General features: G+C 37.0%; 1 protein-coding gene across 11 annotated transcripts in view; it reads right to left on the bottom strand.

Annotated features, from left to right (window-relative positions):
• The window catches only part of Pak3 (p21 (RAC1) activated kinase 3), a 285,220-nt gene that overhangs the window by 66,460 nt on the left and 193,045 nt on the right, over positions 1 to 25,715 (bottom strand). For 6 of the 11 annotated variants that reach the window (XM_026777965.1, XM_026777964.1, XM_026777962.1 and 3 more), the window contains 6 exons: positions 14,685 to 14,785; positions 12,350 to 12,412; positions 10,720 to 10,764; positions 9,379 to 9,532; positions 8,433 to 8,470; positions 2,817 to 2,906 (listed from right to left, as the gene is read on the bottom strand). In XM_026777965.1, the coding sequence (XP_026633766.1) occupies positions 2,817 to 2,906; positions 8,433 to 8,470; positions 9,379 to 9,532; positions 10,720 to 10,764; positions 12,350 to 12,412; positions 14,685 to 14,785 (491 nt within the window). The remainder of the gene's footprint in view (positions 1 to 2,816; positions 2,907 to 8,432; positions 8,471 to 9,378; positions 9,533 to 10,719; positions 10,765 to 12,349; positions 12,413 to 14,684; positions 14,786 to 25,715) is intronic. The other 5 variants (XM_026777967.1, XM_013355112.2, XM_013355113.2 and 2 more) reach the window with 5 other exon arrangements.

The raw sequence follows: 25,715 nt of genomic DNA, 5'->3' as shown, positions 1-25,715 counted from the left end.
AGACAGACAGACAGAGACAGAGGGGAGAGAAGAGAGAATAATGGTAGGATCAAACGGTGGGGAGGTAGGTTTACCAGAAGGGGTAGCTGAAACTACTGGTCATTTGAAGGATTGTATGGAAACATAATAGTAGAAGCTTCCTAAAATATATACATTTATAAAGCTGATCTAAAAGACTAAATGGAATTGCCAAATAAAATGGGGGATGGAACCCCAATGGGACATCTCTTGACATCAAATGAAACCTCCAGTTCTGGGAATGGGTTAGAACTAATAGAGCTGTTGGCCAAAGTGGTCCCATGGAAAGCCCCCTAAGAACCCAGACTACTGCCAAGGCTATCATTTGCTCTCTACAAACTAATGGTAAAGCTGAAAACAACAAAGTCATGATAATACCTACCTAGAACCTTCACCCCTGCTGACTAGTGGTCATGGTACTAGAAAGTTCTCTGTATACTACCAAAGGAGATAGGGAAACACCAGCAGCAATCAAACCTTCACTCTACAATAATGACCTGCTTGCAGGATGTGCTGGCACAGTAGTGTCCCAAAGCTCATCGGATTAATCAACCAATATCTAACTGTGTTTATTATCCACTCTGAAATGGAACACATTCCTTTGGTGGCCGAGAACATGAGACTGAATAGACGAAAGACCTAGATGATAACCAAATACTATCGTTCTACTAAAAGAGTATAGCAATAAAATGACTCCTAAGGACATTTGGCTACACTCATAGATCAGTGTCTTGCTCAGCCATCATCAGAGAAGCTTCCTCTTGCAGCAGATGGGAACAAATACAGAAGCCCACAACTGGACAACATGCAGAGCGGGAGGCCTTGGAAAACTCTGCTCTTAATGAGATGTCTTCATCAAATCCCTCCCCTCAGAGCTCAAGAAATTCTACAGAAGAGGAGGCAGAAAGACTGTAAGAGCCAATGGGGATGGAGGACACCAAGAATACAAGGTCTTATAAAAACACCAGGAAGGATGCACAGGATTGTGGCAGCATGCACAGGGCCTGCATGGATTCAAGTCAGATGAGGTTTCAGTGCTGAGAAGGGAAATACACATGATCTCCCATCCCTAGCCCAGAAGGTATGTACAGATGACAACCACTTGTAAAGGAGAACATAGTTAACATCATTGGAGTCTCACTGAGTATACGAACCACATGTCAGGGCAGGTTCCATGTGCAACAGTAGATGGCCAACACAAAACATACTTGACGGTAGCTTTGGATGATCTTTGTCTCATAAAGCTTTGCCAGCACTTCTTTTTAACATTACAGGTCTAGTGTGTGTGTGTGTGTGTGTGTATGTATATATATATATATGCACAATATACACACATATCTATATCTTTTTCCCTTTTATGGTTTTAAGGAATTTCTCTGCGTGTAAACGTGCATGTCTCTGTGTCTATTTGTTTCTAGTGCTCTTCTGTTTGGTTTTGGTTTTGTTTGCTTGCTTTTTGAGACAGGGTTTCTCTGTGCAACCACTCTGTGGTTTGCCTGAAACTTACTTTGTAGACTAGGCTGGCATTGAACTCAGAGATCCATCTGGCTCTGCCTCTCAAGTGCTGAAATTAAAGGCATGTGCCACCACACCTGGCTAGTGCTTTTTCTTGGACTTCTTTTCTTCTGGTTGTTTTGTCCTATCCTTGTTTGTTTTTTAAAATCTTATTTTATTATTATTTTTAGGTGACTGTTTTCTAATGCAAGAGAGAAAGAAGGGTTTTGAATTTGGATAAGAGAGAAGGTGGAGAGGAACTGGGAGAGAGGAAACCACAATAAGACTATTTTGTATGAAAAAAATATATTTTCCATATGAGAAAAAAAAGACTACAAATATTGCAGATTTCAGAGTTTTATTCTGGACTCCTATTGGAAGTTCAGCCCTGGAAGTTGAATGTTATCAGTATTCCTAGGCAACTCTGATGGGCACTCATCAAGTCACTGATCTAGATGAACAAAAGGAACCAACCTGAATTGCAAATCTCAGCTGAGAATTCTGTCAATTATACATGCAGCTGAATCCTCAAGGCACTAATTATAGCCTAAAGTTATTATTGTTTTTACCTTCTACTTGGAATGGAAGCTCAGAGTAATAAATATTTCATTATAAACAGTATGATCAAAACAAAATATGAGAGTCAAAAATTTGCCTGCAAATTAAAGGTGAGGTTCCTGAAAAATAGTTGGATTACAACTATATACAAAATTGATAATTAGAATTAACAACATGACTTCTTTGGTAAAGTGCTTGCTATGAAAGCATGAGAACCCTAGTTCAGATCTCCAGCACCCATGGAGGAAGCTTGGCATGGCAGCACAAGTCTGTAATCCCAGCATTGGCGAATCAGAAATAAGTAGATCCCTGACACAAAGGTGAGCAGTAGCGTACATGAGATTATAGGCAATGTCACTGGACTCAATACTCACTACATAGCAATCAGTTTAAAACATAGAGATAACAACAGTGCTTATATTTTATTTTCTATCCAAGCTACAAAAGGATGTCAAGCATTGCAATCAACTGAGTGTATATATAGAGTATTCAGTTCCAGTTTAATTGTTCAGATCCCATTTGATAACCAAGTGTATACAAGTACACACTGTGAAGTGTGCACTTTCTTTAGAGCCAAAACTCACCAAGGCCAGCTGGCCTGGGTCTGAAACACCATGGGATAAAACCGGACTCGCTGAACATAGAGGACAATGAGGACTACTGAGAACTCAAGAACAATGGCAATGGGTTTTTGATCCTACTGCACGTACTGGCTTTGTGGGAGCCTAGGCAGTTTGGATGCTCACCTTACTAGACCTGGATGGAGGTGGGTGGTCCTTGGACTTCCCACAGGGCAGGGAACCCTGATTGCTCTTCAGGCTGACGAGGGAGGGGGACTTGATTGGGGGAGGGGGAGGGAAATGGGAGGCAGTGGCGGGGAGGAGGCAGAAATCTTTAATAAATAAATAAATAAACAAACAAACAAATAAATAAATAAAATTGCAGTTTCCCATCCACAAATGACAAAGTGTCATTGGAGTTTAACCTCACTGAATTGAAGGGCACAATTCAGTTTACTCAATCAACAGGAGCTTTGCCTTAAGAACACATCTTATTTAACCAATTACTGCTACTTGACTTACCAGCCTTTCAAAGACAAATTGTCCAATAAGAACCCCAAAATCTTTCAAAAGAGATCTGCTTCTCTCGCAAAATAAAATACTAGTCTTTTTATCTGCCCATATATTATTTTAAGCATATAATCAATCTTAAGATTTATATTAGCATATATCAATTATGCAAGATATTGGGTTTCATTTTGCCCTTTTCACACATGCATGTTATGTACATTGTACATATTCATACCCAACATTTTATTACCCTTCACTTCTCATCCCGCCAGCCTTCTTTTTCTTCCTAAACAGTCTTTTGTATACATTTATATCTTTATTTTTGATTTTGGTGTTTTTTGAGACAGGGTTTCTCTGAAGCTTTGGGGCCTGTCCTGGAACTAGCTTTTGTAGAGGAGGCTGGTCTTGAACTCACAGAAATCCACCTGACTCTTCCTCCTGAGTGCTGGGATAAAACATGTGTGCTACCACTGCCTGGATTACATTCATATCTTTTTAAATCTAGATTTTGCATATGAGAAGAGTATGTGATGTTTGTTTCTGTTCCTCATCCTTCCATGTCCAAATAATAAACATGTCTAGAATTCAAGGCTAGTGTTCATTCCTATTTCCACTAACTGACTTGGGACCCTCATTACTGCTGGTCTGATAGCACACATTTTTTCCTCTAACTAGTCATTCTTCATCCACTCTTACCTTCTGTTCTTAATTAGTGTTGGACATTTGCTATTAATTACTCTTCATTGAATCATAAGCTTTAATCACCTAACTGCACTGCTCCAAAACACTTAAAGGATTTCCCACTCTATACTGGAAAAGCTAGATTGCTTACAATTCCATGTAAGGACCTCTGGGATTTGGCCCCACATTAGCTTTCAAGGCTAAGCTCTCCAGTTCATTCTCTTGCATAATCATCATTCAAACCCACATCCCTTCCTGTGTTCATTAATATGGTCTTTCTTTAGCTTTTTTTTTTGTTTAGAACTTCCACCACCGTCTTCATAGATCCAACATTCATATACATTTCAAGATCTAGCTGAAATGCCATTTTTTACATGATAAATTTTCTAAATCAACATTCATCAAATATGCATCACTTATCTATTTCACATGAAACACAAAATGTAAACAAATGAAGACAAAGGTTTGCTTCCTTTAGAGTCTCCACATCAACATAATATCGTTCCCATGAATTTACATATTTAAAAAAGAGAACATGAAATTAATAGTGTATGGAAGTGGGAGTGGATCTGGGAAGAGTTAACTAGAGGACGTGGAGTTGAGTACGATCAAAATACATTACATGAAATTCTCAAAGAATTAATAAAATATTTTAAAAGATCTATGTCTTTACCACAAATACAAGATAAAATTAATTGAGGTGAATGAAGTATTGAATGTAGCCTGTTTCCATTCTGTCCTACTTGCCTGTTTCTTTTCTGTTTTTATTTTCATTGTGGCTCAGGAAGCTATCATGTCAAAGAAAAAGATGAATGAACAAATGTAAGAGCCATATTTTGTTCTGATTGAGGGAGTGAGACAAAATTATGGTCACATACAAGTCTCTTTTATAGAAGGAATGAATTTGTTAATGGTGTTTCCATCTACAAATGATAGTAATAATAGTAGCAGCAATAATAGTAGTAGCTTATATTTAATGCAAAGCATATGCTGCATAGTATAATTATCATGTGCAATATTCACACAAGTCCTAGAAGGTAGATATTGTTATCATTTCCACTTAATGTTGAATAAAGAGAAGCTCAGAAGGAAGAGAGGCCTGGAAAAGCTAAATTACTTTCATAAATGCATACAGTTGGTAACTAGAGAAATAAGATTAAACACTATACTCAAATATTCACCTCTTTTTTATTTCTTTTTTTATTCTGCTTTTTTGTTTGTTTGTTCAAATTTGGGGTGTGTGTGTGTGCTGGAAATTGAACCAAGGGTCTATATATGTTAAGCACACATATACAAACACTAATTATACTCCCTATTTCCCCCTCCATTTATTTTTAACTGTCCATGAAATATCTATAATATAAAACTACTGTTTCAAGCAATTTAAGGTATATATTTAAGAAGAGTCACATTATTGTATACTCAACCAGCACCTTTTCATTTCCCCAAATTAAAACTTTGTGCACATAAAACAGTGCAACATTCTCTTTGGCCCCAGATCCTGGAAATATACATGTAACTCTTCTGTGCAATTCCTATGATTTTTGGAATCATGCAACATTTGTCTTCTTATTATTGTTTTATTTTTTAGGTCCTCAAGATTTACCACATTGTATCAAATTTTTCTTCCATCATAATGTTGAACAACAATCGAATGTCTATTTTTAATACATACTTTTTGCTTCATCTGCTTATGGATATTTGTTTGGCTTCCCCCTTTTTTTGCTATCGTAGACACAGCTGCTATGAACACAGACAAAGTGTTTCTTCAAGGCCTTGCTTTCTACTCTAAATATATACATAGAAGGAGAATAGCTTCATTATATGGCACTTTTATTTTTAATCTTTGAGAAATTGTCATACTATTTCAAAGCTTTGCCCCTTGCCATTAATTATCTACTGTTGTCACACAGGCTGCCTAAGGGACATCAAGCAGGCCAACATTTACTCTCTATAAAAAAGAAAAATAAGCCTGGCTATCTACAACTGAGTAAATGGCTAGATTACTTCCACCTCTATGGAATGAAATAAGGCAGGAAATAATTCAATCAGAGCATCAAAATAGAAAACCACAGAAAGAGAGGCCTTGCCTATGGTCATTTTCTTTCTAGAGTATAGGACTGTTCTTTCAGTTACTACAGGATTTCCAAGGTCTAGGTGATACATTTTTCTGTTTAGTCCTTTATAAAACTCTGTGACTTTGAGGAAAATCATCTCCCCTAATATGCCTTAATTTTTAGAAATAAATAATATGAATAAGTATAGTGTTATCACCCTAATCAATTAAGTTCATGTCTCTGAACTTCAATTTCTTCATCTGTTTGAGACAATGGTAGGTCTTATTTAACTAGGTTGTAAGAAAGATTAAGTGAATATACAAATAGTACTAGCCCACATCGCACATTGCAAGTATGTTTTCTAAGTGTTCATTAAAGAGAAATTACTATTAATATGATTTTTATTTCAAGACTATCAAAATGAAATATACAAAACTATTTGTTCACAATGTGTCTTTCCCTCTGTGAGGAATGGATGGAGGTGGGAGGATAGGTGGAGGGAATGGAAGGAGGGGAGGGAGAGGGAACTGGGATCAGTATGTAAAATGAAAAAAGATAGTTTATTTTCTTTTGAAACAAGAAAAATTAAACAATAAAAATTGCTCACATACAGACAAATATACAAGAATTTGTTCTTCTTATGTTTTATGTCTATGGGTGTTTTGCCTGTATGTAATTCTGTGGACTATGTGTGGAGAGTGGATGAAGTCCTGAAGGAAAGTGTAATGTTGACGTAAGCATGTCCATGCTAAGATGCCCAATGCCTCAGACCTATGAGAATGGCAAGGCTTTCTCCTGGAGCAAGTATGGATGTTGATCGCATGTACAGAAAGTTATCAACAATAGCTTCCTCCTGTGGATGCCTGCAACCTGAGACTGGTCCCCTACAGAGTCCCTTAACCTGTCACCTTGTTCAGCTGGATATAATAAACTTTATTACTCATTCAACTGTATGTAATAAAACAGAGTGAGTTTCTGGGCTATTGATGCATCTTTATTAGAGCACACAGTCCACCAGACCCAGTTTTTTTGAACATGGTTTTCATTTCTTCATCCTTCATTGCCCCACTCAGGTTAATCCCAAAGCCATGCAGGTCAAGGCCTATGTGTGTACCTGGTTCCTGCAGAGTTCAGAAGAAGGTGTCAGGTTTTGTAGCACTGGAATTCCAGATGGTTCTGAGTCACCATGTGGGTGGTGGGACTCAAACCCAGGTCCTCTGGAAGAGCAGCCAATGCTCCTAACCACTGAGCTATCTAGTCATCCCCTACACATGAGTTTTAATAGGAACTTTATTTGCAATAAGTAAGAACTAGGCATTGTCTGGAAAGCCTTAAATGAGTTAGTGATTAAACAGTGATGCATTCATACTTCAGAATACTGCATCAATACAAGTTGCAACTTATTTGCACAGACAAAAACATGGAAATATTATGAATAAAAAACAAATTCTAAAAGTTTATATACTGTATAATTTCACTTGCATGAAATGTGTGTAAAAGCCAGATTAGTGACTAGTTGGGGCTATCGTGTGACTTGATTATGACAGAAAGCACTCTACAGGTGTACTAGAAGCGTTATAAACCTCAATTTTCTAATGTCTAACCCAAGTGGCCTTGACTGTAAGTTTCCATACCATTTCAGTAGCATTATCTATTTCTTCCTCAACCTGAGAAAAAAACCAGAAATAATATTCTCTCTAAGGAGGAATAAACACAGCCATTTGTGATGATGTCCTAAGGGACTGCTGAACCAGTTCTGGCGGTTACCTCTCATCCTTATGCCCTCTCTAAAGAGGAACGTGTAAATAAGGGGTTGGCAAGGTCCCTCCTAACATGAATATCCTGTCACTATTATTAAGTGTACACACTTGACTGCCAGTACTAGGATATAACTTAGAAGACAGGTTGTGGTAAATAGTGGATATTTTGTTCTTTTTTTCTTTGTTTTTGTTTTTTTTCAAGATAGACCAATTATATTTTCCTTTATTTTTTATAGTTTCATTTTTTAATCTTTTTTACGTTTATTTAATTTTATGAGTAAGAATACTTGGCCTGTATATGTGTATGAGTACCGTGTACATTCCTTGTGCATATGTGTGTGTGTGCACCATGGGTGTGCCTGGTGTGATTATAAAAATAATGCTTCCTTTGAAGTTTTAACTGGAAGTACAGTGATAGCATAGTATTTCCACAAATATCACAATGTAGTCAAATACTTTCCTATACAATAATTTTTTCAAAATCTGTGAGTTCTCTGCAACTTGTGATGTAACAAATATTACAGTTTTTAGAATAAAAAGTGATTATAACAGAGGTATATGAAATTACTGAAACCTACTGTACCTTTAATAGATAAAATAGATTTGTATAGATCTATATTAAATAGATGTTAAAAGAAATAAAATAAATATATATGTTTCTAAATTATGCTTTGAAAAACTGTTTTTAAAATTTATGTCTAATAGTTGGACATATAAAACCAAATTCAAGCAATTATATGGTTAAATCTTTGCTCATGAAGATCATGAGAACGAATTTTTAATTTTTCACTTACCGACTGATGTGCTGCTATATATCCATGGGCACTTTTATCTGAAAAGTCAGAAGAAAGAAATCACCTTTGTTTCCTAAATCCTACCTACACTCTGCTTATCTTCAATGAGAAAATTTCAGCATCAAATCTATGACAAATGGCATATTTCCCTCTCTAAAATGGCTCATATTAGGCCTAATCATATTTTTAGACAGTCACTTTACAAATCTTAATGAAGGCTTCACTTCAACTGGAGTAATGAGATAGTATTTACTCCTTTCTTTTTATGCTAAATGATTTGCTGTACAGAACCAACACAGATGACTTTACCCCAAAATTAAAGTGATAAATAAAAATGAAAACCTATAAATAAAATATTAAATGGAAAAATAAAATATATACATAAAAGTGAATAAAATCACAATTTGGAATTAACATAGGTATGGATATACCTGCACATGAAGTCACAATTTGGTATTAACAATGGTGTTTCAATCTTTATAAATAGTAACATAGATGGTTTCTTTTTTCCCCCAGTTGGAAATAATCTGACAAGCACAAAAGTAATTCTGTATTGCCATGGGATGGATCAATTAATCTAAGGGACAAAATAAATTACTAGAGATCATTGTTCACCAATACACTCTTACTTCACGAGCACTTTCAAGGCCTATTCCTAAATGACTGACTAGTGTCATACTAGTGAAGAGCAACATCTGTGGTTGCTGATGCAAGCTAATGATCACTGCTCCAATGAACAACTTCCTTATTTGTAATATCCAACTAAAACAAAGCTTCCAACATGAGTTTGAATTCCCGCCCCATCTACTGGTTGACTTATACCGAAGCCATCTGCAGACAATACTGAAGCTGATCCTCAATATTCTATAGATATTTTGGCCTCGTGATGAGGCTCTTAGAACGGAGATTTATTCTTCACTCTTTGAATCCCTAGCATTTTCCTTACCTCCTGAAGTAAAGCTCATGTATTTCTGGTTGTTGACAGTTTCTTTGGAGTCATAGAACTTGAGGACATCAAGAACGGCTTGTGGGTTCTTCTTCTGTTCCAGTTTTGTTATGTTGGAGGTTTGGAGTAATCGTGCCCATTGCTCAGGAATTCCCTGTAGACAACCAAAGGGAAACATGGCTGCTCAGAACATTCATCAGGAGCACGTTCCTGTTCCAGTAAAGTTCTTCACCAAGAAGCCCATGCTACCTGTAGGATTACACTTGGGAAACTGAAGTCACATTCTAGATTTAACGTTAGTAACTTAAGAATGCAATCATTCTCTTCTTTAACCAAAACACAGAGGTAAAACTAGGATTCAACTTAAAAAGGGTGGGTGAGAATATGACTGTGATTAAAACAAAAGCACATGGAAATCACCTCCATATTGACTCTGCTCATCCATGAAATGATGTTTACAGCTTAGCTTTTTATTTTTCTGGCGACTCAGGGCAGACATAGCAAGACTTCTCTAAATTTGTGCACAGTATAGTATAGTGCAGATCAATGGTTCTTTTGTTTTAATTTTGATTTTGGTTTTTTAAATGGCTGGAGCTCTTTTTGGGGTACGTTTTAACCAGAATTTCCTTTCAGATAAAAGGAAAGCCTTACCCATGGTCAGTTTATAATTTCTGTTTACAAAATATAATTTAGGGGTTCTAGGGCTTTATAGTAAGGTCAAATTGGGAGGAGAAAAAGTAGAATTATGGAGGAGCAATGACCACTGAAACACTAACAAGTAACGTTTACGCTGCTTTGGGTATTTTTCATGCAGCTTTCTCCAGGGCACGCCTTCCTCCTCTCCTCCCCCTCTTTCTTCCTCCCTACTTCATTTATTGGCCACATAGAAGCTGGGGACTGTAAAACCATACCAAAGCCTTGTAAGAATTTGTAATGAATAATATGAAGCATTTAGAACACAGAGGGGGCAATATTAAGAAATCCCACCGAGGAGAATTACTTAAAATTACAGAGGTTAACTTTATACCAAGGGTTCAGTATTGCCTGCATGATAAACCTGCAGATGTCCCCATTTTTATAATTATCCAACCTCCAAGAACAACTTGGAGAGAGTACACCTTTGCTGAAGCGCATCCAGACACAATTTTTTTTAATAGCTTTGTCCCATGAAGTCTCAGCAAAACAATGTGTGACGTGGGCCTCCAGAGTTAGGGAATGACAACAAAAAAGTGAGATAAGCCAAGCAATGACTCTACTGCACACACATGAACCTGCTACTGCAGTGCTATGACATCTCAAAGAAGCACTTTGATGCAAGCTTCTTTTGGGCCTGTGACGCACCTCTGGGAGCTTCCCTGGGCACATCTGTGAGCCATAGAGATCTGGCTGTAATGGACGTAAATAAAGAAAGAAAAGAAAGTTAAAACAGAATGTGGGACAACTTAGAAGGTGAGAAGAGATGAAACCAATGGGTCTGAATGGGGGATTCCCTTTTAAAGTGGGAAAGTTATGGAAATAGGGGGGTATTAACTAAACCAGGGATAGGGCAGGCTACTGGACAATGGGTTTAAGAGAATAGAGAAAACAATGGTGTTCCAAAGTTCGGATATATAATTCCACTTTGGACCAGATGCTTCCTCCATAAATAATAATAATAATTACCATTAAATGATTGGGGAAATTACTAAAAAGCAGCAGCAAAGATTTGGAGGGACAAAGGATGGCATTATGAAAAACTTCAATATTCATTTGTAAGTTGCTTTTATAACTGGGTCATCACAGATAGCCAATGGCCAGGGGATAAATTTACAAATTCCAGTTCCCAATTCTGGTTAGCTAAATTTCCATTTCCTATTGGACAAATCTATGTGGCTAAAATTCAAAGGATGGCTATATAACAATATTGAGCTTGGTTTTAATTGACATTATTCTGTATTTTGTGGTAATAGTCATGGGTGGCTTCGAGAAAATTAGACTAAAGCCATCTGTACAAAGCCAGACACTATGCTTAGGTTTAATATGCACCTATATTGGGGAAAGGGAAAACATTTCATTTCACATCTTGCATAAATAATTTCCATTTGATGATATAATTCACAAAACCCACTTCCCACAAATAAGATCAGACATAAATTAACAAATTTGTCTATTTTACGACATCTCAAATGCTAAAGAAACATGCTTTGACCCAACTACTTTGATTTGGGATATATGCTTTTGATTCCTGGCATTTATGGTTACACCAAGCACAGTGAAACAACACTTTTACATGCATTCATCACACAGATTGATGCTAAAGCCTTAAGCCAAAAAATTAGAACTCAGGAGCCCATGCATGATCCCAGTTCTGATTCTAAGTGCAATTAATAGCATTTGGTTAATACTGTAATGGCCAAAGGAGTTATTAAGTGTTACAAATCCAGGTATGCATTGCACATAACCACTAAAGCAGACTTCACTGGCATGATCATTACCATAATCATTAGAATATTTGTAGGTATTATATATTCCCATGGCACTTATAAACTTTTGTAATAAATAGTGGTGTGATCATCACTAGACAGCAGGAAAAAAACTGCTGTCAGTTGAAGAATTTCCTCCAGATAACTCTACTTACCACATGACTACACTGCTGACATAATTTCTCTTTTCTAAGATGAGACAAACCAGTTTATCAATGAGACCTGATTACTATAATTTGAGCACATGCCACAATGGCACATAATCAGAAAGTCATCTCATTACTCCAAATTGAGGAACTAATCTAAAAAGTTAGACAGCTAATGAAGACCTAAGAATCTGAGCATCAGAAGCAGGAGCAGGTATCGATGCCTGTATATATACATATAAAATAACAAGTAGGTATACATAAAGCTGGGGGTGTCCAGTGTAGCCCAGGAAAATGGCAGCATGATAGAACAGGCCAAGCATTTATCTTATCATAAGAAATGATAATTTATATCACTCATACCATTTTTCCCTCTGATTGACTTGAAGCGACCGTCACAGGTCTAGAGGTCTGGAAAGGGGAGTTCTGAAGTATTTGGGACAAAAATGGCAATATAATGGGTAAGGAGTTATAATAATTTAATAACCCAAATCTCACCTCCCATCCTAATTTTAGCTTTAGGGTCCAAGTATATGCCCATGTATAAAGGTTATAAGAGCCAATTAGCCATTAGGGCAATTACCAAACAACATATCAAACTAGTGTTCAATTATTTAAAAGAGCAGGCTCTTGTAAAACAACTGGTCTACAGTACATCAAATTGCTCAAAATTCAACCTCCACCATAATCAAATTTAACAATATGAATTCCCCCAACAGATTATGACATAATGGTATGTATGGTAATTAAGACCCAATTCTAAATCCTACCAAGAGAAGTTTTAAAGGCGTATTACCTTTGGTGGTTTAAAAGTTAAATGTACTAGAATATTAATTGTAAATTATAGGTTTAAGATAACAATGAAGATAGAAAATTTATGATCATTTAAAAATGAATGTACAAGTAGCTGCAAGGTCATCAAGACAAAAACAAGGTACTTCAAACTTTCAAATTTGCTCTGCGTTTGTCTACAAGGTCAATGAATTTCTATGAATTGATTGTAAACAGTGAGTTCATTTCAGATGAATTTCATAAGAGAATGTTATTTGGTGTGGTTGCATCAGGACCAGAAAGGCTGTCTGTCATATATTCCACCTCACTCCTCTCTGAGTGGTCCACTGGCTTCTAGTTCAGACCACAGTGGAAAGGGCTGGTGCTGCAGTCAGCAAGATGGGGGAGGGGATTTAGTCTCCCTTTATTTCCATTCAGAACCCAGAAAGATTCAAGAAAGGACTAAAGATGGGGAAAATGTGGCAAAGGATGTCAAATTGGCAGAAAGAAATAAAACAGTGGAAGTGAACCAGAATGCTAAATGAGAAAACATTCACAGCAGAACCCAAAAAGAAAAAGTATAAGAAAAGAAAACATGGAATAACATGCAACCAACTTTAAAAAAAAAAAGAGAAGCATAGCGAGACTAAAGAATTAAGCTCTTAAAATAAAAGAGATAAATTATTAGACAAAACTATGAAGTTTGAGGGCTTTCCCTGTTTTAGATATCAGAAAATTCAAATCTCTTTGGATGTTTTAAAACACACAATGGTCAGATTATAAAATTAAAAAAACCTTTTACTCAATGGGAAAGATGATGGTAGTAGTGCTGGTAATTGGTTTGTAGTTTTGAAACGTAGACAATGAAATAAAAGCCGGGCTCAAACTAAATGGCATTTAAGTAGTATCTTTGACTCAAATAATAAAATTCATTAAATCATATCTATCGCAATTTCAGCAGTCTAATTAATTCTGAGCATTTTTTTTCTGCCTGCTACCGAGAACATAGAAATAATTAGCCTACACGAATGAATGAGACCAAGACATTTACTCTGTTTCTATTTCACTCTTGCACTGCTTGCTTCCAGAATTGAACAGATAAAATAATTTCACTGAGTGTAGAAAAATTAATTGATATATGGGGTCATATTTATAGCAACATCTCTCTCCTCACCATCTAATAAAGGGGTACCAAATAATTTCTTTAGAGGAATAACATGGAATATATCTTGTTCTATTTGAGTATTGCAATTATCCAAAAAGGGAATAGATCTAGGCTTATGTCACATCCAGATAATTCATGTGGACCATTATTACAGAGGATTTATATATAATTATATGTAACCATATAACTAACTACTAATGCATATGTGATATGCAATTATTAATATTTCTTCCTAAAACATGGGGCTTGTGGTTTTTAATGTCTACAAAATATACATGTTAATGATTTTAAAAATAATCTATGTTCTTAAAGGTCAAACAGGTGAACAGGCAAATTTTACAGAGACTTTTGGTTAGTGTAGTTAGCCGATCTGTGTAATTCAGGACTCACCATAAACCCTGAATTATTCAGATGAACTGCCTTCACTGACCAAGCTGAATAAATTATTATTTGATTAGCTTCAGATGATTAAAGAACAGGTTCAGACAGGGTCTCCTTACAATAGCTACATTTCCTGTGCCTTGGCAGATAAATGTTTTCAAGTAAGTTGAACTATAAGGTGATCAGACACTTTTTAAAGATGGGCAGAGTAATTTTGTCAACCTTGTCTTCTACTTTCTATTTCTATGTATGATTATTCAGGAAAAGTCCATCTCCAATCTATCATTTTGGAATACAGCAATTCTTACTTGAAACCTATTTTCAAAATGGAAATAGGTTTTTTTTGAATGGCTTACAAAACAAAATAAGAAGCTTACTTACAGTGAATTCCCCGGTGACTGCATCAAACCCCACATGAATCGTATGTTCAAAGTCTGAAGGAAGAGAGATCTCTGGGCGTTCTTTCTCTTTCTTCTTATTGGCTAAAGACAAAATGTTAACATGTATTTATTTGAAGTATAGTTTTGGCTTCCAAAAGCTGTATAAGTAGGCTCATCAAAACAATTATAGAGAGACAGCTGGCTGGTTTGAATTAAGATTCCGAATTTTCAGGAACATATATGCTGTGTATCTTAACCTCAGTTAAGATGTCATTGTTTATGGCAAGCTTACTTCAGTAATTGATATTATCCTTGCAGGACAGTGACTTGAGACCTCTCGGTCGTTAGTCCAAGTTCCTCTGCAGGCTTGTACACCATAGCAGCCATTTATAATTCGTCAGCTATCATCTTCACTTGTTCAGAGGGTCAAATGGGACAGTTTCCCCTCACTTTTATTCCACTGAAGTAACTCCTGTGAACTTTGTCTTGCTCTTGCTTTCCCTCATTTCTGATTGTCTATCATTACAGGATATGACTAACAATGTGTCTCTTCATTTCCTTGCCAATATCATCTGGATTTCTTCCTCATACAATAACCATTATCTGTTTGAGTGTCATTGTGTTTGTTGGTTTACGTTTCATAGTGCAGTCTTTGTCCTGCAATTTTTCTTTATACAAAGTTTTTTCTCCTAAGCTAACTCCACTCTCAGACACAAACCTACATCTGGCAATTTCCTAATCTGGCTGACAGAGGTGGATCAAGCTTTTATATTACCAAATACTTTACAGATTTTAAGAACAAGCCTTTTATTATAAGAAAAGAACAAAATAAAATTATAAATACATAATTCATAATTTATCAAGGCTCTGAAGGACTTTGGAAGTGTTTTCATTGGATGCAGAAGACTGTTGAAGTAGCTTCATTTATATTGTAGAATGCAGCTTTTGATAGCGTCTATAGGTTAAGTACCACTTGACAAATCTGAAGAAATCTATAGGACATCTACCCATTAAAATACAGTAAAACTATACACACAATATTGCATTTACTTTCAGAAATTCATAATCCCCCTCAATTTAGAACCTCTTATTTTATGCCCGCACATCTTTATATCAACCCTTCACTTCTTTGCCATTACATAAATTCTTCTCTCTTCTCTACCAACTACACATTTACAGCATACTCTCTTAGATATAAATACTGCACATAAGCAAATCTCTGTATAGACTTTGCTCAATAGTGTCTCTCTAGAAGGTTGCTTGATAGCCAATCTTTTGCCTTCTGTTGAGGCCAAGTGCAAAAAAAAAAAAAAAAAAAACGAGAAACACAAACTTGCTTCTCCTCTGGTTTCCCATCTCAGGGAAATAATACTGCTAACCACCTAGAATAGAGGAGGAGCATGGCTTAGACTCCTCTTTGGGGAGAAATGGAACAAAAACAAGGTTTATACTATCTATCTCCAATAGATTATTGAAAGAAATTATTTTAAAATATACAAAAATTAGGAAATACGAAACATCGTGGCATTCATAGAATGATGTATTTGAGTCTTAAAAAGGGCTTTATACATTTATGCTTTCTCTTTGGCCCTTTTTGAGTTGCTTAGTTGTTTCTGTCCTATTATGATTTGCTTGGTTTAGATTCGTCGTGTTTTATTTTATTTTTATTCCTTATAAACTTGTTTGTTTTCTAAAAGAGACAGAAATGGATCTTTCTAGATTGGGGGTGGGTAGGAAGAAATTGGGAGAAGGAGGAGGAGAAGAAATCATGATCATAATATATTTCATGAAAAAAATATAAAGACAAAATTAAAATAAAAAGAAGCTATATATTTAAATCATAATGTTCCCATGTAACTACTAAGTAATCTTACATTGGCCCAGATATCAAAACCAACAATTTTGGAGTCATCCTCAATTTTCACTTTAATTCTACATTATTGACCTGGCTTCTGAAATTGTCTTGACTATATCTCCTTTTATTTTCAGAAGTCACTATCCCTCTCCAAGGCATCAGTATTTCCCTCCTAGCCCATTGCCTCCAGTGTTTTCCCCTCTGACTTATTTCTATGTTCTGTGGTCAGGTCCTATTCTTGCCTTTTATATCAATTAAATGTTCCTCTCACTACTTATATGTTAAAATGCATGCTCCTGAACATGATATCTAATAGCATGCATGACCTGGTCACTGTTACCTCTTCAGCTTGCTTCTATTGTTGCCATGAAACTCACTATCCACATTAATTTAATGCTTCCTAAACAGATGTGTTTTCCCTTGCCTCCAAGCTTTGATTTATGCTAAACTATGGCTTGGAACATTGAATTTCTTACCTTTGCCTTCCAGTTCTGTGTGGATTATTCTTGTTTGGTTGCTACTCTTTTTATTTTATTTTCATTTGCAGTGGTGGTGATCAAACTCAGAGCCTCATAAAATGTGGGCATTAGTCCTTTACCAGAACTTATTCTTGAAGACTCTTTCTTGGGTTTCCTCCACCATGGCAAGCCTTATACTATTCACCCTCTGTAAAGTTCAATGTTCATTGCTTCACATTTTCTCATAACCTCATAGTATATATTCTAAGCTTAGCACTTATCAGTACTGAATTATTATATATTTTTACCTACCTATCTCTTTAGCTAAAATTCAAAACATTTGATAACAAACTTTATCTTCACTCTTACAATCTCTGGCAATTGTCTTGTGCCTGAATATTCAATAACCATCCTTTAAGAAAGTCTCATTTAAACTATAGACTCAGCTTTACACAGCTGGCAAAAGTCAGAACTAGATATTTGAAGCTAATTCTCACCAAATCCATGAAGCTATGCTTGTAGTAGCCACATAACTGATGTTTTGGTATCATTTTCAAGAAAAAAAAGACAGTTTTTGCTCTAACCTTCAGCCGATATTTAGTGAGTGACTAAATAATCAACAATTTAGGGCTTATGTAACTGATTTTTATTTTCCTTAATTTCTTAGGAATTCTAAAATGAGTTTATTCCCCCTAAAAATTTTTGGAACCTTGGTCGTGTGCACTAAAACTAATCCTAACCTGGCTGTTAATTTACATTCAACCTGATTAGCTCATGGTTGGTATTTGCAGAGAACATAAAACCAAGTGAGTATCAGTTTCTAAATGCAGCTTTCATATTCTTCTGGAAAATAGAACAAATTCATAGATTACTGGCTGGACCACAAATATAAATGCCATTTGGTTTGGCACCTTCTAAATGTGAATTAATTTTCCTTGTTACCTTAGGGCTAGTTAAATCATCCAAAATCTCACATTTTACAATCTATCTTGATTTTATCACTAGATAGAGAAACAAAAGCCCCTCATGTAATCTATCATCCCTTTTATACCTGATCCTAATATTCTATATTCTCTCTAGAGCTAAAACTTTTATCATTAAGCGAAAAACCTCTCTTCTACATTAAACCTATTCATTAAATGCTCTCATCATTCATTGCAGGTTCTCAAGTTTCTCTGTAAATCACTGTTATGTGGGGGGCCTATATTAAAAGTGAGATGTATCAGCCCTAACCTAGATTTGCAGATTGCTAACTATTTCATGATGGTGAGTGCTTTCTCAGATATCCCAGTGGGAGCTGTTTATTCTTCTCTATCCCAATTCCTTTCTACCTGCCAGTATGGGAAGCTATACCATATTCCAATTTATTCCAAGCAATTTATTCAAAATTGTTTATTTGAGGTCAGTACTTCTGCACTTGCCTACAAATTATTCTCCTTTCAAGGTGATTGCCACTTTCTCCTTCCTATTCAGGCTTCCAGACTTCCTTTCTAATAGCTACACTGACATAATTCTGAAACCAAAGATGCAAGTGGGCAACTTCTTCATGTCCTGGCCTTAGGGGGATTCTTGACCTTCCTCAGAACTCATCAGTGTTATCTCCCTTTCATTTTTTTCCAATCTGCTCCCTACATCATCTTTGAAAGAAATGGATCTCAATCAGGCTTCACCTGAATATCATGGAAAATTATATAAAAATTCAATGTCTGGTGTCTACTTAGAACTGACTGTCAGGCTTTCTATAGCTAATACCTGGACAGATGGTTTGACCAACTCCAGAGACAATGAGTAGCTAGGGTAGAGTACCCCAAGTACTCTACATGCTTTCTTTATCCATAATGACCTGTTTTCTGAAGTATTTAGTCCTGTTTCCTCATGCTCTAAGCCCAGCCACCCATTCTACTAACCTTCTAATTCCCAAGACCAAACTCCAATGTCATTTCTACACTGATGTCAATAAAACCTCTCTGGCTCTATTTTAAAGCAATTTTAGCACCTCCCTGGCCTACATTCTGTGGTGTGTCATGTAAATGCCTCCTCCTCTACAATCTTGGGAACTCTCACTCCGTGAATTCCTCTAACAATTGTCTGGCAAAGTGCGGACGGTCATAATGCAACCCTAAAATCCTTCCCATTCTATACTAAAGCTGAGGACTGTTAGCTGGAGGGATTACATGGCAATGTGAGTTCTTTTATTATTAAAGTCATACACCCTACTTAGGACACTAATAATTCTTGGAAGATTCTTTTTTTCTTCCTTTTTAGTATTTATCTCTGTGTTGGAACTTCCATTTAGGCTCAGAAGACATGTTGAGATCTCTCCATTCAAAAAAAATCCTTCAGCCTCTTCATATCCATATTTCACTGATGTAATCACTCACCACTTCCTCATGTGGGTTAAACTTCTACAAAAATCAATTTATACTTTATCTCTCACTTCCCCAACAACTGCAATATGTCCCCAAAGACACATTAATCTTTTTCTTCCCCAAGTGCCACTTTTCAGCCCTTAAACCACTCAACTGTCTTCTCAGTAAGAACCAACATCGTTGATCAAAAACCTCTTGGAAGTCCTCTACATAGCTCCTTCCTAGAATCCACTTCTATATTTCTGATCGTTCCTTTTCAGACTTATTTATTAAGAGTCATTTCCTGCTGGCTGATTAGATCAGAGTCACTAGAAGCTAACATTTTGATGTCAAAGCCATATATTAGGTCACTTGTCCTCATCAACACACTGTCCCTTGAGTCACCTCTTCAACGCACCTCTATTATTTCAACATCTACAATAGCCACATGCTATATAGATGCGCTCAGCTTTGCCTCAGCACAATTGCAACCCCAGTTTAGATAACTTGGTATTAGTCATTTCTGGTTGTTTTCGTCCCAGGCTTCTTATGGCAAATATTCCTGAAGGAACATGAAACTACATTTCCTTGGTTTCCTACCCCACCCTCTCAAGTTCCTCCTCTTGTAACCTGATTTATTTTCCATTTTTATTAATTTTTCTTTCTAAATACTGCATCTGTATTTCCTATCCGTTTTCTAATAATACTGGTCCCTAAGTCAGTCATTGCTGATATACATTGTTCCTCCATAGCTTTATAATCCCAACCCTCCCTCCCCCATTCTTCATATTAGCCAGTCTGAACTTCCTGTAGTTATAACCATAAAAAGTCAAGAAGAAATGCTTCATGCCTACTGCCTTTGCTAAAGTGCTCTTGGTCTAGAAATGCCACTGACTTCTTACATGGCTAGCTATACTCTACATATATGTTCTATACTTTCTGTTTAAAGACTCATCTCAATTTGGTGGTCCATCTCATTCAGGAAGACTTCCCTAACTTCTTTTCCCTTCAGTTTTCTGTCGGTGGCTGGTCCCGACAGTCTTCAACATATTTTCCTTCAGCACCTGCTTCTGCTTTTACTTACCATAGTAAATTCAACTCATCGACTAATTTCCCTCTTCCTGAGCAATCAGTCTCTTGAAGGCAGAGATTGGAATTTAGATTTTCTTTGCCCCAGAACAGTACAAAACTCAATGTTTTAATAACAAATCAAAAATAATCAAAAGCATGAATGGACAGATGAAATGATCCTATGGAGGGAGCCACGATTATCTACCAAATAGGCCAAGGAAGTGAAAATTACATTTTAGAGTTATTTTTGTAATTGAATTCGCTGATAGGGTGAGTGATGTTTCCATTGTAGAGATTGACTATATTCATTCAGACATATCTCTAGTGAGATGTCACTTCAGAGTCAAAAATAATATTAACATAGTTAGGAAGAATTCAAGGTACAGAGAAACAACCAGTCTCCTTCATATGAAATCCCTCAACAATTCTGTCTAATTTCTGTAATTTGTTTTAGAAAGCTGTCACATGGGTCACACTTGCTTTAGGAGGTCCATTTGCTATCCAAAGAGTTATGCTTTTCTTTCTCTTTAGCTGTCATAACATCACTTCCAGAATTACTTTCTAGAGTACTTTCTAGCTCCTTGAAAATCGACCATGCTGGTAAACCAAAGGAAGGCAGAATACGGAGAAAACTTCTCTCCATAAATTTACCCTACAAGTACACACACACACACACACACATCATGTTAAAAGCAATGGAAAGTCTGCAACCGGTTCCAGTATACGTGGCATAATTTAAAAGGCAACATTTAAAGCTGCCTTAATGCAGAAAGACCAAAACAAAATATTAAGTATATTTTAAAATACAGAAATAATCATTTCAAAGAAGAGTAAACACACAGATGGGCTAGTTCTCTGAGGTAAGCATTTCATTACTCTGGCAATATGGACTAACACTCAATTTCCTTTCATTTTCTTTCAATCAGTTAATGGTTCAGTTAGGAAGTGTGCATTAAATTAGGAATCAATGTAGTGACAGATTATGCTAGATGATTCATTAGGGACTTAAGCAATAGTCTAAACTTGCAAGTTAACTGGGAGAATGATGTTAATAAAAAAAAAAGGAACAGTATGGCCAGACTAGGGAACACTAAGAAGTAAATTGGAGTAATAGAGAATAAATGTTCTGTATAAACATACATAACAGGAAAATATGTGGTGGGTAGTCTGAGTGTACTAGAGGTAGGATGCAGGAAATGAGCCACAAGCATCAGACAGATAATCTGTCAGGTACAGGAAGTAGGCGATGCAGCAGAAGCAAAAGGTCAGAAGTAAGAGTGCATTAAGCAAACAGATGTAAATGAGAAAACAGCAATAAACCCATAAGGACTAGTCTTGAAAATCAAGAAGGACAGAAAGATGAAACTGGAGATAATAGGAAAACATGTGTGGGAAAGGTCTATGAGCAGGTGGCTGAGATAACTGAGTTTTTCTGAAGGGAAGTTAGCTAGTTCAGTGTTCTTAAGGTATCCACCAGGCGTCACTCAGACTGAGAATGAGCAGCGGGTTGCAAAGGAGAAATGAAAGGACCTAGCTATCACTGCATCTTTTCTTCTAAGGTGCATTCTACTGGACATTTCTTAGGATCTCTCTCTACTTCCCTCCTTCCGTCTCTCACTCTGTGCACATATGTGTGTAGAACTTCCATTTAAACTGTACGTACACACATACATGTATAAAATTTGCAATTGAAAAATTATCTGAGGCCGGGAGGTGGTGGTGCACGCCTTTAATCCCAGCACTCGGGAGGCAGAGGCAGGCGGATCTCTGTGAGTTTGAGACCAGCCTGGTCTACAAGAGCTAGTTCCAGGACAGGCTCTAAAACCACAGAGAAACCCTGTCTCGAAAAACCACAAAAAAAAAAAAAGAAAAATTACCTGAGGATAATTTCTCTCTTACGATGTTCATCACTGAGCTAGACACATAAAAAGTAAGCATAGCTCGGCGGTGGTGGTGCACACCTTCAATCCCAGAACTTGGGAGGCAGAGGCAGGCAGATCTCTGTGAGTTCGAGGCCAGCCTGGTCTACAGAGTGAGTTCCAGAAAAGGCTCCAGAGAAGTCTTGTCTTGAAAAACAAGCAGTTCAGATATGCTCCAAATTCTCTTATTTCTGAACTGACACAGCAATAAATTATATTTGTTTTCAAAGTAAGAATACAACTCAGATCTTGCCATTTGCTCCTATGTCTCTATTTTATAGTGTTCCATGAAGGCCATTAAGAAAACAGAGATTAGCCGGGCGGTGGTGGTGCACGCCTTTAATCCCAGCACTAGGGAGGCAGAGGCAGGCAGATCTCTATGAGTTTGAGACCAGCCTGGTCTACAGAGCTAGTTCCAGGACAGGCTCCAAAGCCACAGAGAAACCCTGTCTAGAAAAAACAAAAAAAAAAGAAAAAAAAGAAAACAGAGATCTAATAAAGCAAATTATTAGGCTACTTTAATTGGAGTTCCTGTGTATTTGAACTTTTCTGGAAATGACATTCATTATCTTACTACCCTTGGCTTGGAGGCAAATCCCTCCTCATCCTTTCTGCTGTGTATTAGTGAAGCCAAATAGCTTGTGCAGGAGGAGATGCCACTTTCAGCATGAGAAGTGGGTGTGGCTAGGTCAGAGACCCATCATACTAAGAAACCTATTTTATAGCAAATTATTCCTTCTTTTTCTTTCTGAGAAAACCACGATAGAAAGATATAAAAACTGTTATTAAAGTTCTATTAGTATTCTGTGGGTGATAGCATTCACTTTTCCTACCAGGGAACCCTTAGTAAGTGGCTCATTCTTTATCTAGGTGGGAGATGCTTTTGTAATTCACGGATTATTTATAAAATGCTGCCTTAGTGGTTTGTGAGGTTTCAGATACTTTAGTGTCTAATTAACTGCCAGGGCAGTGAATTAACTACGGAATTATGGCTTTCTTATTTTATTTTTACCATCATTTTGTTCCGTCCTCTCAGTCACAGGCATGGAGCACGGTGGCACTGTGCCATCTTTTTCAAGTGGAAAGCCTCTGAAGCCCTTTTTAGACTTGATTAAGTATACGGATCTCAGAATAATTTTTCCTGGGGCAATAATAGCCCTACAAGTGGTGTCGAAGGAGCAGGAGATCTTTATGAAAGCAAAAGTCCCAGAGGGACTGATTTCTGCCCAGGCTCTATTTCCTAAGACACCTGCTCTATATACAAATATCCTCTTTGGAGGGGACCCACAAGAATTTCTTACCTCCTGAATTTATGGCATGTAAATCTTTCCTTACACAGCAGGTCACATAATTGTTTAGTTTTCTCATTTGGGAGCCTGGAAATGTATTATTTTACCATTGAAAATATTTGAAATACTGCTTGGTAAGAGCAATGGAAAATCAGGCATAAAACACTTTAATTTCTGTTTCAAATATTTGAAGAAAGTGACAGTGAAGGGCTGCAAAAACAATACAAATTTAAGTTTCCACATAACTATATCTTGCTTAAACCTAGAAACTTGGGCAAACTTCACACTGATTCTGAGTAGAAAAACAAGGTTCTCATCTAGTGAAGAGATGGATTAGCTTAGGAATGAGTGCAAGAGAAGAAACAGTAGACGTTCCTTCTGTTCTATTTAGATATAGTTATCCAACATTTTAATTCTATGAGCATCAAACACTACTATTGTAATAGGAAACAGTTTGAAAGTTTTGAAAAGAACACAGTAATTATAGAAAAAAATCATACTTTAAAACAAGCAAACAAACAAATAAAATCTAGTTACTTCCTGCTAGTAAGGTGGACCAAGAGGAAGAAAAGCTTGTAAGGAAAAAAATATTCAAGGTCACTATTGCTAATTCACCTAGGGTTCTCCTTGTCTTTCCTTTTAAAAAATCACTTTTGTACATTCCACTGGGTAAAACATATTTTCAAAACAGGTTTAATTATTTTCATCTGTTCGAGCAAGTAATCATTGAACTAAGTATTTTGGTGCTAGGTCTGTCAAGCTTTAAGCAGTGCATCAACTGTGTGGCAGTCATGTAATGCTTCTGAAATGGCTTTCTGTATAAAGTCATTTCTAGGAAAGCCTCACCTCCATCATATGAGGATTGAGGAACATGACTTTAAACATGTATGCAGCTGGGAATGTACAGTGGGCAAGGTCCATTCTGTTCTAGGAAAACTTGCTAAAGTAATTCAGAGGATTTAATTAACCTATTTGAATCTTCTTTATGCATTTTTGGGGAAAACATTTCTTCAGTTTCCCTTTGCCTGGTCTTCAATGGCTATAAAGACAGGATGTACAGATAAAGCCACGAAGTGGTACCTGGTTCTGCAAGAGTAGCTATAAGCTTAATTCATAAGCTCTATGCTTCACAGAGATGATCAGAGGAGGACAAAGAAATGACAGTCACATGTGAGGCATGTAGTCAGTCCTTTGACATTTGAAGACATTTATAACTTTCTCTGGTTTCATCTTCCAAAATCCTCAACAGTATTGATTTTTATGGAAAATAATTAAGAAGCTGCCTTTCATCTCTTCCCAAGAAATACATACTTGTTATATTCACTTCAAACGATGCGCCAATTTCAATTAGTAGTATTTGAAAAACATAAGGCAAAGATGAGGCAATGTATTAGGGGACACTCTTGTCCAAGTGGTCAATTATGTAAGGTACAAGTCTGAGATGGGTAAAAAAAAAAAAAAGGCCTCATTTGCTTTAAGAAAGAAAGAACTTTCGGGCAGAGGCGGCCGGAACCCGGACGAGGCGGAGGCGGCTGGAGGACGCCCTCCACGGCCGGCTGGGACCGGCTGGGACCAGAGTAGCAGCAGAGGACACAGGCCGCAGGCGGCAGGAACCGGCGAGGCAGCAGACACAGGCTGCAGGGACCGCGCGCAACACCGAGAGCAGATCGCCCCACTAAGGTTGGATAGAGGAGGTGGTCCTTTGGTTGGAGGGGTCCCTGGCAGAGGAGGAACCAGGTCCTATTCCTGGGGACCCTTCTGAGGGGTGAGAGGGATCTTGGCCCCCGGCGGGAACCAGGAAACAGAGCGAGGGCATTTTGTGGGAGGAGCCCCTGGTCAGCAGGGAAACCTGAACCAGTTTTAAAAGACCCCTTAGATAGCATCATAGGAGGAGATGGGCAGGTGCCAAGGCAAGAATTCACCCAATAATCTGAAGAACATCATAAAAACAACAGAACCCAATGATCTTACAACAGAAGGTCTTCAACACCCTAACACAGAAGAAGTGGAAAAAATAGACTTTATGAAAGCAATAGAGTCCCTTAAACAACATGTGAAAAATGCGCTTATAGAAATGGATGAGAAGTATAAC

Source organism: Microtus ochrogaster, unplaced genomic scaffold, assembly GCF_000317375.1.
Source record: "Microtus ochrogaster isolate Prairie Vole_2 unplaced genomic scaffold, MicOch1.0 UNK92, whole genome shotgun sequence".
In the NCBI taxonomy this organism is placed as follows: Eukaryota; Metazoa; Chordata; class Mammalia; order Rodentia; family Cricetidae; genus Microtus; species Microtus ochrogaster.
This window is presented reverse-complemented; position numbering and strand designations above follow the sequence as displayed.